Genomic DNA, 13,379 nt, shown 5'->3' with positions numbered 1-13,379 from the left:
TTTCCCCCTCCTCTTCACTGCTTTTTGTCATTTAAATAATGTGACCGTAGGAGTTATAGTTAATAAGTTTGCAGATGGCACCAAAATGATGCTGAACCACCGTGGGGTGGCAGTGTTTAGCACTAGGGACCCGGGTTTGATTCTACACTCGGGTGACTATATGTGTAGAGTTTGCATATTCTCCCTGTGTCCATGTGGGTTTCCTCCCGCAATAAAGATGGACAGGTCAGGTGAATTGGCCATGCTAAATTGACCATAGTGTTAGTTGCATTAGTCGGAGGGAAATGTGTCTGGGTGGTTACTCTTCGGAGGGTCATTGTGGACTTGTTGGGCCGTGTAGACAATCTAATCTAAAATTGGAGGTGTAATGGACAGCAAAGAGGGTTACCTCAGAGTACAACGGCATCTTGATCAGATGGATCAATGGGCTGAGGAGTGGCAGATGGAGTTTAGTTTAGATAAATGTGAGGTGATGCATTTTAGAAAGGCAAACCAGGGTAGGTCTTATACACTTAATGGTAGGACCTTAGCAAGTGTTTCTGTACAAAGAGACCTTGGAGTGCAGATTCATAATTCCTTGAAAGTAGAGTCGCAGGTAGATAGGAGAGTGAAGAAGGCATTTGGTATGCATGCCTTTGTTGGTCAGTGCATTGTGTATGGGAGTTGGGAGGTCATGTTGCAGTTGTATGGGACATTGGTTAAGCCACTTTGGAATAGTGTGTGCAATTCTGGTCTCCCTGCTATAGGAAGGTATTGTGAAACTTGAAAGGGTTCAAAAAAGATTTATGAGGTTGTTGGCCAGAGTTGGAGGATTTGAGCTATAGGGAGAGACTGACTAGGCTGGGGTTATTTTCCCTGGAGTGTTGGAGGCTGATGGGTGGCCTTTTAGAGGTTTATAAAATCATGAGGGGCATGGATAGGGTAAATAGATAAGGTATTTTCCCTGGGGTGGGCGAGTCCAAAATGATAAGATATAGGTTTAAAGCGAGAGGGGAAAGATTTAAAAGGGCCAACTTTTTCTCACAGAGGGTGATGGTTGTGTGGAATAAGCTGCCAGAGGAAATGGTGGAGGCTAGTATAATTACAACATTTAAAAAGCATCTAAATAGGTATATGAATAGAAAGGGTTTAGAGGGATATGGACCAAGTGCTGGGAAATGGCACTAGATTAATTCAGGATATGTGGTTAGCATGGACGAGTTAGACCGAAGGGTCTATGTCCGTGCTGTACATCTCTACGACTATGTGACCCTTGCTGGGGGCCATAGTTGTGTCAAAGCTAGTGACCTCCCAGGTGTCTGCTGAGCTCAATCCGACAACCCTCCCTTCCCCCCTCCAATTTGTAATTGTCTCCGGCGGCAGTGACTTGGTGACGATCAGGAGTACAAATCCTTGGCTGATATTGTTCCACCCTGGCCTAGAGGTACTGAGCCCAATTCCAGAGCGATGTCCCGGTGCTAACCAGGTAGAGGTGACTCACAGCGACACCACAACGTCCATTAGCAAAACCAATTTTTGGATAAAGTGAAATAAACTGTCCCTGGAATGAAAATAAAATGCTGCCCCTTACAGGTTCTCTAAGTAGATTCTATAATGGAAAATACTTTTTAGAAATAAAACTTAGAAAATGATAGATCAAAAGAAAGGTACTGTTTGAAGAGAGTACAGGCTTAAGGTTCTGTCATTGTAACTCTCTTCAATCTGAAGCCATTATAAATAGCTCTTTGAGATTAAACAGAGCTTTTAACTAAGAGATGATAGAAGCAGGAGCAGAGGCAGCTGCGAGAAGATGCATTTTCCCGACCAATTAATAAGCTTTTAGAGACGCTGAAAGCTTTAAACTAGTTTAAGACAATTTTTAAAAATTCACTTTGATGAACAAAGCGCTGATCCACAAGTTGTGACACACCTCATAGATTAACAGACCTGTAAAGTAGTCCATTCTTGATGTGGTTTAAGGATTGAAAGTATCACCTCTTTCATACAGACCATGTAGGATTTAAACACATCTGTGGACGAGGAGGATGCTCAAACACCTCTCCTGAGATGGATTCCTGGATGGAATTCTGAAGAGACCCGTTAGACGACAGAATACTGCTCTGTGTTACTACAGGTGATAGAGGAAGGCAAAACTAGGATGGCTCCAAAGGTGTGTCCAGCGAGCCAAACATGGATAATGTGAAGATGTCCACTCTGGTTTGAGATCTACATTACAATGAACAGCAGGATTATTAATACAGCCTCAAGTGAGTGAGATTGTTACAGACCATGTGCTTTTCATGTATGTGCATGAATACACGTATCTCAAAACCTCACAAACTGCAAAAAGCTATGAAGGCTACTTTCTGTGTTTTAAGAATCTATGAATACCTGGATTCATTGGGGGGGGGGGGAGGGGCGTATTACAGTTGACTTTGAAACCAGAGAGGTCTGTGCTAGTGATCTTTCAAAAAGTACAAAGTCTATGGTCAAACTCCAATCAGTTTTAGTGTTTAAAACATGCACAATGGGTAAGTTCAGGAGCTTCTTCAGTGTTTTGATTGATTTGATTTATTGTTGTCACATGTACCTAAGTAAAAGTGAAACGTTTTATTTTGTGAGCAGTACAGGCAGATCATACGGTGATTGAACAGAGTGAGGTGTTCAAGGTTACAGCTGCACAGGTGGTGTGCAAAAATCAAGATCAGCGTTAGATCTGAAATTTGAGAGGTCCATTCAGAAGTCAAATAACAGCAAGGAAGAAGATGTTCTTGAACCTGTTGGTATGTGTGATTAAGAGGTTGACTGAAGAGGTTGGAAGAGATTATAACTGGGGGAGGAGGGGTCTTTCTGGGATTGACACAGTAGTGTATGCTATTGTTCCAATCTCATTTCATCTGTGAACTGCCCAGTACCAATCAGTTAACTGAACACATCTGGACTTGTCGAAGTGGTTGCATCTCCACAGACGCTTCTCAGCAGCAGGAACTCTGGTCGATTTTTCACATCCCAAACCAGGATGCTGAAGCCAACTATAGAACGGAACACTTATCAGCCTGAGTGCTGCATGAGAATCAAAGCAAGCATTGGCACTCAGTGGATGAGCTCACTTACTGAGAGCACTCAGGCAGAATGGGAACAGATGAGGAATAGTCAGGCACAGTCTGCAACAGAGGGACCTCTTGTACTGCTGGACAAATGCATCATTGCTGTTGACACGCTTTGAAGTTACTGACACACTGTCATGGAAGGGTATCCCCTAGGCAACAACCTCAAGGTATTATGGTTGAGAGTGTGGTGCTGGAAAAGCACAGTCGGTCAGGCAGCATCCGAGGAGCAGGAGAATCGACGTTTCAGGCATAAGCCCTTCATCAGGAGTATGGCTTGTGGGCCAAGGTGGCTGAGAGATAAATGGGAGGGGGGTGGAAGGCAGCTGAGAGTGCGATAGGTAGATAAAGGTGGGTGATGGTGATAGGGCAGAGTGGAGGGTGGAACAGATAGGTGGGAACAAAGATGGAAGATAGGACAGGTCAAAAGGATGGTGTCGAGTTGGAAAGTTGGATCTGGCATAAGGTGGAGGCAAGAAATGAAGAAACTGGTGAAATCTACGTTGATCCCATGTGGTTGGAGGGTTCCAAGGAGGAAGATGAGGTGGAAGATGGTTACCACAGCTTTACCTCCTCATGGTATTATCACTAGACCATTAAATCAGAGACCTAGGTAATGTTCCAGGGATCGGTGTTCAAATCCCGCCATGGCAGAATTCAATAAAAAAATCTGGAATTAAGAGTTCAGGATGACCAGGAATCCTTCCGTCGATGGTTGGAAAAAACCATCTGGTTCACTACTATCCTTTAGTAGGAACTCTGCTGTCCTTACCGGTCTGGTCTACATGTGACTCTAGACACACTGCAAAGTGGTTGATTCTGAACTGCCCTCTTGGCAATTAGGGATGGGCTATAAGTGCTGGCCTAGCCACTGACATCCTCATACAGTATGTGTATTTACAGTCCAAAGCTAAGCGAGATAAGTTTTTGAACAGTAAAGTAATTAAAGGTTATGGTGAGAGGGTGGGTAAGTGGAGCTGAGGCCATGAAAAGATCAGCAGAACAGGCTGAAAGGGCCAGATAGCCTATTCCTGCTCCTATTTCTTATGTTGTTAAGTGTGAGCAACTCAGGAAAATAGTGCTTTTATTGTAGAAGAAAGGGAAGAAATAATGATGACTATTAGGTGAGCAAACGTAGAAATTTTATAACTTCATGAATCCCCTGGTGTCCACCATGTCTGGCTTGGCGATAGAACATTTTACTGGTCCCAAAGGAGGCACATATTCAGCTCTGTAAAAGCAGAACTGAGAGAACTGTGTACAGCAATAGTTTGCTCAGCATGTGGAGAATCACTGGCCTATTATCCAGATCTCCAGCATTGCAGAGTGCTTCTCAAAGCAGAGCTCTGCTTGACAAACCAGAGTGTTGAACCACTATCTCCACATTTACCACAGGCAAGCAATTAGAAGAACATTATTCTCAATAAATCTACTTTGATATCAGCTTTTATCAGTCTCTTCCCAATAAATGTTTACGATGTTGATGAAGTATGCTCTTTTAAGCATGAGACCTTTTACAAATAGGTTGTGTCAGAGAACATTGACAGAAGGGAACATTAATCATAATAACATTGTCCTTAGCTTCTCAAAATTACAAATGACACAGTCAATTGGTAAATCTTTTCTCTCAAATCCGTTTACCCATCCCTCCAATAACTCAATTTCAAAGATGCAAAAACAAAACAACACTTAAGCATGCCCAACAGAAGTAATCTGATTTCTGAAATGTTGCTGTCTCACTAAACTGATTGGCTTGAATTGATTGTTGCTCTACACTGAATGCAGAGCAGCTGTGCAGTGGCCATGATTCAGCTCGGGAACTGCAATAAAAATTGCATCGGGATTGAATTTTTCTGCCTGTGAATCCCTGATTAGGATACTTCCTTCCAGAAACTCCCACATGAAAGAAAGTTGAGCTATAGGAAGCCAAGTGGATAATGTTGTGGTTGGAAAATCATGGGAAGTATTAGCTGAGGTCATCACTGTTGGCCATGTCTGAACTGGAAAGGAGCTTGACTGAAGTAGGATGTAAGAGGCAATTCTGTTAAGAATCAAACTGGCCTTAGAGAAATATGCTATAATCCTGCTAGCAAAACACCACAGGAGATTAAAAATGGAGCTTTTTAAAGAAGGTCAAACCAAGTTCTGTAATATCCAGAATAAACATAGAAAATGCTGGAGAAGCTCAGCAGGCCGGGCAGCACACTTGGACAGAGAAACAGAGTTAGCGTTTCGAGGCCAATGTAACATCTTCAAACCTCTTTCAGTATCCAGACAAATCAGCTTGCTCTGTAAAAACCTAATCTCCGTCAAAGACTCTGTCTTAATGTCTAGAATGGCTAGAAAATGCATCCACAGACCAATCATATAATGCAGATAAAAAAGCAAGACTGTTACTTACAAAGATGATTGTTCATAAAACCAGACTGTCAAATATAAGGCATTAACGGGGGAGGAAGGTTAAGGAGGTAGGGGGTAGTGGATGGAACCTCTCACATGGCCAGGCAAAGAAATATAAAAATGCAAAGATGACTGCATAAAACATATTTGCAATTAATGCTCATTTGATTGTGCTCAGGGTCAAGTGGAATTTTTATTCCTTCTGCATCACTGTATCCATCACAGCCCTAATTTTAAGCAGTTGAATTTAATCAGAACATCCACGGAGTCAACGGCAGTTTCAGCTAAATAGCAACCCTGAAGAAGTTCATTAAGAATAACACTGAAAATATGTAGAGAAATTATAAAAATGCCCACAAGCCACAGTAAATTACTTTGCAGTCGCCTTGCTATCCAACACTCACCCCTCCCCTTAACCGGGGACCTAACAAATATGTCTTGTTTTCAAACACGTTGCAGAAATTGACTAATGCTCACGGCTGTTATGTCGATCCCATTAAATGTTTCATTTGTTAATGGAGTTTAATTGTCAAATTTTTGTTTTGAATGATCGTTTTAAAAAGAAAGTTTGTAAAAGGATCAGATGGTAGAGCAATGAGATGGATATTGGCTAGTGTCTGGACTATCATTTCAATCATGGATAGCCTGAACGGTTCCCCCCACCCCTCTCTCTCTTTCTCTCTGCTGTTAAGCCTGCAGCAATGAGGAGGTTTGGCAGGTGTAAGTTGGTAATGAAAACAGTAATGTTGTTTAGCAGTGAACAGTAAGAAAAAGAAGTAAACACGCTTCATCAGAGCACAAATGATAGGAATTTGAGGACACGCTAATTGACATTGGTTATAAGGTGACAGTCTCATTCTCAAGATAGATAGATGTAAGTGGTACATCAAACAGTACAGCACAGGAACAGACCCTTTGGCCCACGATATTGTGCTGAACATGACCCCAAATTAATTTATCCTATCTGCCTGTCCATGATCCATATCCCTTCATTCCTTGCATATTCATATGTTTATCTAAAAACTCCTTAAACACCCCTAATCATATCTGACCCACCACTACCCCTGGCAGCACGTTCCACACTCCTACCACTCTCTGTGTAAAAAAAACTTGCCCCCTCATAACTCCTTCGAATTTCCCCCTCTAGCCTTAAATGCATGCCTCTGAGTTTTAAACATTTCAACTCTGGGGCAGAAGATTCTGACTCAACCCTATCTGTGACTCTCTTAATTTTATTGACTTCTATCAGGTCTTTCCTCAGCCTCCACAGAAAACAACCCTCGTTTGTCCAGCCTCTCCTTCATAGTTCATATCCTGTAATCCAGGCAGCAGCCTTTTATACTTCTGTACCTGCTCTGAAGCCTTCACATTCTTCCTGTAGTGTGGTGACCAGAATTGAGCCAAAGTCTTATAAAGCTGCAACTTAACATCCTGACTCTTGTACTTAGTGCCTTGACCAAGAAAGGCAAACATGCCATATGCCTTTTTGACCACCTTATCTACTTGTGTGGTCACTTCCAGGGAGCTATGGACCCTTTCTGTTTTCTTGTCTACAAAAGCACCAAAATTCTTCCACCCACCCCCATTATGGAATTCATAAAGGATCCAGGTAACGTGGCACAAGCTCAAGGCGTGCCTTTCACTGCAACTTATCACTTCTGTCTTTAATGAGCTACAATGAAATCAAGATCTGCAGTGCATCAATTTGGAATCTGTTATTGCCAAGTAGACCTCTGACCTCACTGCGTACCGATGTTAACCTAATGCAGCCTTATGAACCTCCTCCCCATTGATCCAGAATGCCCTATTCGTCAGATTCTCTTGTGGACGGTGAATCCCATTGTCTCATCATCCATGGTCAAGTCTTTGGCCATTGATGCATCATGTTTGGGTATTTCTGTCCCAAATACTCCATATCCCTTTCCTCCTAAAAATGCATCCCAACCAAGTTTTTGATCACACTGTTAGAATCCCTTATTAGATGTGTTCATTATTCATATATTTGATATTAACTTTTTGCCTTTGATTACTAAGGGAGTTACTTTCAGAAAGCAGTTAGAGAGCGACTCTCCCCTTCCTGGAGGTGGTGCAAAGGGCAATAATTCAGCGAGCTGTCCATGGGGGCAAGGGGATACTCGTTCCTTTCTTGCCACTTCAGAAATTAAACCCTGCACAAGAAGGTCCACGTGCGAACATCATAATGTGCTACCCAAGGTCCTTAACTGGTCAACCAATGGTCACTTAAGGACCTCAACTTGCCACTGGCCCAATTGCCTGCCTTTACAGGAAAGATGAAAAGTGGCTGACTTCCCAACTGGTAAACCAAGGCAATCCAATTTGCCCTGGATTACTGTGTGCAGATTTGGTCTCTTTACTTCAGAAAGAATGTACTGGCACTGGAGGGGGTGCAGAGGAGCTTCACTAGGTTGATTCTGGAGTCGAGGGGGTCGGCTTCTGAGGAGAGGCTGAGTAGATTGGGATTGTATCCATTGGAATTCAGAAGAGGGGCGGAATCTTATAGAAACATATAAAGGGAATCGATAAAGTAGAAATAGGATGTTTCCACTGGTAGGTGAGACAAGGACAAGAGGGTATGGCCTCAAGATTAGAGGAAGCAGGTTTAGAACTGAATTGAGAATGAACTTCTTCACCCAAAGGGTTGTTAACCTATGGAATTTGTTGCCTAGGGATGTAGTTGACACTACTTCAGTAGTTGCTTTTAAATCTAAGGTAGATATCTTTTTGAAAAAAAATTAATTAAGCGATATGGTGAAAATTCGGGTTAAGTGGAGCTGAGTCCATAAAAAGATCAGCCATGATCTTATTGAGTGGCAGAGCAGGCTCGAAGGGCCAGACGGCCTACTCCTGCTCCTAGTTCTTATGTTCTAATCTGGAGCAAGGTCAGAGTGCAAGGAGGGGTCTGCAGGAAGCTACACCCAAGTCCTTTGCCTCTGACCTCAACTTGCAATTGCTGCCAAAATAATTACCTGCTCACCAGTGCATCCAGCTCCCAATGTTTGCCAGTTTCTGATTGAACTTCTGAGTCAAGGCTCCTGGTGCTTGGCAAGCTTTCTTAGTGGTGCGGGTTGTGAGTTGATTGTCCCAGAAATTGCCTTCTCACAGATAGCACTAAATCCCTGTCTACCTCCTTAAATTGGTAAGATTTCAGCTAAAGCCAGAAGTATAGGGAATGCATGGTGGTTAGCACTGCTGCCTCACAGCACCAGGGACCCACGTCCAATTCCACCCTCGGATGTCTGCGTGGGGTTTCCTCCGGGTGCTCCGGTTTCCTCCCACAATCAATGATGTGCAGATTAGAGTGGATTGGCCATGCTAAATTGTCCCATACTGTCCAAGGATGTGTGGGTTAGCCATGGGAATTGTGGGGGGTGGGGGGGGGGGGGGTCTGGTTGGGAGCTTTTTGGAGGGTTGGTGTAGCCCCAATGGGCCAAATGGCCTCTTTCTGCACTGCAGGGATTCCAAGATCCGTGTTAAGTGTAGTCCCTTATTCCTGGAACCATTTTAACAAGTCTTTTCTCCAAACTTTTAAAGTTTTCGCATCTTGCCTGAAGAGTTTGGCATAATTTCATGGAGTACCACAAAAATTTTTAAGTTAAAAACATCCGCTGCCCCTTCTCTGACTCGGCTTTTATCTGATGGCACCTTTTAGATGCTATGTAAACATGAGGTGTTGTTGTTTGTATTGTATACGTCAGTAACATCACACCATTATTAATTAGCCTCATGTCTCCTGCTGTCATTGTTAATGTTGTCCAAAATGTTCATTACAGGTCATTTTAAATTATTCATAGGGGAGTTGTCAATTTGTCATACGTGAGACAGCTTAATTGATGAAACAGAAGTTTGGCCTTTTCCTCAATACTATAAATCATAATGTAAATGACATTTCATTACTGCTATTCTGTTTCACACAGTCTTTTAGTAATATGATTCAAACATTATTTCCACTCGACTCCCTCTCAAGAAGTTGCCCTTTTTATTTTCTTCCCATCGCTTGCTGGGGTACTATGTCTTTGTGGTGCTTAGTGTAGGAACTCTTCAGAAAATACAAGGAAATGCTTAGTGACGTGGTGCAAAGATAACAACCTGTCCCTCAATGCCAGCAAAACCAAAGAGCTGATCATTGACTTCAGGAATCAAGGAGAAGGGCATATCAATGCAGCTGAGGTGGAGAGGGAGAAGAACATCAACTTTCTAGGTGTGACGATCACCAACAGTGTGTCCTGGTCCACGCACATTGATGCGACAGTCAAGAAGGCACAACACCTCTTCATCAGGAGGATAAGGAAGTTTGGCATGTCTATAAGGAGCCTCACCAACTTTTATAGAAGCATTCTCTCTGCATCCATCATGGGTTGGTATGGCAACTGCCCTGCCCAGGATTAAGAAACTACGGAGTTATGAACACAGCCCAGTCCATCACACAACTCAGCCTTCCATCCATTGACTCCACCTACACTTCCCACTGTCTCGGGAAGGCAGCCAACATCAAAGACCTCTCCCACCCCGGTTATAATTTCTTTTTTAGATTAGATTAGATTACTTACAGTGTAGAAACAGGCCCTTCGGCCCAACAAGTCCACACCGCCCCGCCGAAGCGCAACCCACCCATACTCCTACATTTACCCCTTACCTAATACTACGGGCAATTTAGCATGGCCAATTCACCTGACCTGCACATCTTTGGACTGTGGGAGGAAACCGGAGCACCCGGAGGAAACCCACGCAGACATGGGGAGAACGTGCAAACTCCACACAGTCAGTCGCCTGAGGCGGGAATTGAACCCGGGTCTCTGGCGCTGTGAGGCAGCAGTGCTAACCACTGTGCCACCGTGCCACCCACTAACCTCTTCTTATAACCTCTTCCATCAGGGAGAAGATAGAAAAGCTTGAACACACGTACCAATAGGTTCAACAACAGTTTCTTCCTTGCTGTTATCAGACTTCTGAATGGACATCTCAAATTTCAAATCTAATGTTGACCTTATTTTTAATGCACCTTCTTTGCAGCGGTAACATTGTATTTGTCACTCTGTTCTATTACCCTGATGCACCTTGTATGGTATGATCTGCCTGTACTGCACGTACAATAAAACTTTTCATTGTATTGAGGTACATGTGACAATAATTTAATCAAGTCTGTCAGACTGAGGCTGAGACCAGCCCTTCCCCCCCTGCCGTCACTCTCCACAGGAATCACAAATTCATGACTCTGCCTCCACTTCACACAAGGGAAATTTCTGTTAGTACAAACACAAGATGGAATGGAGCGCAGTACTCGGCCATTAAGCCAGCTCTACCGTTCAACATGATCATGACTGATCCTCTTAGTGTATCTTAGGTAAAGAGAGCAAAGCTACATAAAATACTCAAGGTATAGTCTCATGAAGGCTCTGTATAGCTGTAGTGTCTTTGCTCTTCATAAAATCCCTACAGTGGGATCCACTGAGTCCACACCGACCCTCCAGATCCACCCCATCCCTGTAACCCTGCATTTATCTTGCCTAATCCACCTAGCCTGCACATTCCTGGTCAGTATGGGCAACCTAGCATGGCCAATCTACACCAACCTGCACACAGTTGGACTGTGGTAGGAAGCCAGAGTACCCGGAGAAAACCCACACAGACACAAGGGAGGATGTGCAACCTTCACACAGACAGTCACCGAAGCTGGAATCGAACCTGAGTCCATGGCACTGTAACGCAGCAGTGCTAACCACTCAGCCACCGTGCTGCCCAATCTCTTGCAAAGAAGGCCAACATATCATTTGCGTTCATTACTGCATAGTGACTGGTGTTCAAGGATAGTCAGGTCCCTTTGTATATCAGCATTTCCCAGTCGGTCACCATTCTCTGGAGCAGTGTTCTCAGAGATATATTGCTAATTTACTCAAAGTCCAGATACACCTAGGAATAAACGTCTTTCAAAGCTTAAGGATATCCTTACCCCTCCAACTGTGCAGTAGGGGTACTTCTGGAGTTAAACCATTGGGAAGTTCAGCATTCATGAATGAGCTGGTTGGCAGTTCTTTGGACCTACCCATTTCAGAGAAGATTATCCAGTCCACTACAGATTTGGCTACTATCTTCTATCTCAGGGTTATCATTTGGAAGCCGATTCCTGTTCCTTCTCTTTGTGCTACTAAATCCAAGTGAGAACAGGAATCTTAAATTGTACAGGTCACCTCTAATTGCTCATAGTGGTGCTTTAGCAAGTGTCACCTCATTGGACACTGTGTACACAAATAGACAGGGTGATGAAGAAGGCTTTCTGTATGACTGCTTTCATTGGTCAGAGCATTGAGTTGGGACGTCTTATTGCAGCTGTACAAGACATTGGTAAGGCCACATTTGGAATAGTGCGTACAGTTCTGATTGTCCTACGATAGAAAGGATATAGTTAGAATAGAAAAAATACAGAAAAGGTTTATTAGGATGGTACCTGGACTGGAAGGTTTGAGTTATAAGGAAAGGCTGGGACTTTTTTCTCTGGAGTGTAGGAGACTGAGAGGTGACCTTATAGAGGTATATAAAATTATGAAGGGCATAGACAAGGTAGGTAGCCAATAGCTTTTCCCCATGATAGAGGAGTCTAAAACTAGAGGGTGTCGGTTTAAGGTGAGAGGGGAGAGATACAAATGGGTCCAGAGGGACACTTGTTTCACACAGAAGGTGGTGAGTGTCTGGAACGAGCTGACAGAGGTAGTAGTGGAGACGAGTACAGTTTTGTCATTTAAGAAACGTTTGGACCAGTACATGGATGGGATAGGTATGGAGGGAAATAGACCAAATGCAGGCAAATGGACTAGACTAATTGTGAAAACTGGGTGGCTTTGGACAAGTTGGGCTGAAGGGCCTGTTCCCATGCTATAAGCCTTCATGACTGCTATAGGACAATACAACCATCCCCTTGGAGCTAATTTTGTGACAAACATTAATGGCCAGCAGTATCTGAATTGACAATGTTCCACCTTCATTTCTTTTCAGGTAAAGAAAGGGACTCCAATCCTGCCAGCTGGCATTGATTTGAAAAAACCTTGGTCCTTCTAAATTACTGCAATGCATTTGCCAAATGTTTGTGCATGCTCGTTAATCAGTGAATAAATATATTACAGGTTTGACTGTGTAATATTAATGATGATGACGACTTAAATCTCACAGTCTCCATTTGGGTGTCTGCAATTTATTGTTCAGATTTTGTTTCTGTTCTTTATGTGATTAATAACAGTCTCAGTTATGCATTACGTAGTTCCCAAGAACTGACTCTCCTTGCATCTCTCAATCTCTGGCTCTCGTCAGTATTAGATTCCTCCCAGGGCTGTAATTTATTTGCTAATCATGGTAAGCCACTATTTAAAGAAAGGTGGGAAGAAAAAGCCAGGTAACATTAGACCGGTGAGCCTGATCAGTGGTGGGCAAGTTGTTGGAGGGAATCCTGAGGGACAGGATGTACATGTATTTGGAAAGGCAAGGAATGATTAGGGATAGTCAACATGGCTTTGTGCGTGGGAAATCCTGTATCACTAACTTGAGTTTTTTTGAAGAAGTAACAAAGAGGATTGATGATGGCAGAGTGGTGGACGTGATCAATGTGGACTTCAGTAAGGCATTCAACAAGGTTTCTCATGGTAGATTGGTTATCGAGGTTAGATCACATAGGATTCAGGGAAAACTAGCCATTTGGATACAGAACAGACTCAAAGGTAGAAGAGAGTGGTGATGGAAGGGTGCTCTTCAGACTCGAGGCCTGTGACCAGTGGTGTGCCACAAGGATCGGAGCTGAGTCCACTGCTTTTCATCATTTATATATTCACATCCAAACCATTTATAAGACGTGTGATTAGTAAGTTGGCAGATGACACCAAAATTGGA

The 13,379-nt window shown here is 43.3% G+C and overlaps 1 protein-coding gene across 7 annotated transcripts in view; it reads left to right on the top strand.

Moving 5' to 3' along the window:
* The window catches only part of LOC122543855 (RNA-binding protein 4B-like), a 103,755-nt gene that overhangs the window by 62,800 nt on the left and 27,576 nt on the right, over positions 1-13,379 (top strand). For 2 of the 7 annotated variants that reach the window (XR_015754631.1, XR_015754628.1), the window contains exons 5-6: positions 1,988-2,246; positions 12,495-12,653. Coding sequence is in view for 1 of the 7 variants with exons in the window: in XM_087983762.1 (XP_087839888.1) it covers positions 1,988-2,070 (83 nt within the window). In the remaining 6 variants the exon portion in view is untranslated. Of the gene's footprint in view, positions 1-1,987; positions 2,249-10,379; positions 12,469-12,494; positions 12,654-13,379 lie in introns of those variants that run through there. The other 5 variants (XR_015754629.1, XR_015754630.1, XR_015754626.1 and 2 more) reach the window with 5 other exon arrangements.

The sequence above is a fragment of the Chiloscyllium plagiosum genome, unplaced genomic scaffold (assembly GCF_037043375.1).
Source record: "Chiloscyllium plagiosum isolate Xiang-an unplaced genomic scaffold, Cpla_swu_hap1 HiC_scaffold_46, whole genome shotgun sequence".
Classification (NCBI taxonomy): Eukaryota; Metazoa; Chordata; class Chondrichthyes; order Orectolobiformes; family Hemiscylliidae; genus Chiloscyllium; species Chiloscyllium plagiosum.
This window is presented reverse-complemented; position numbering and strand designations above follow the sequence as displayed.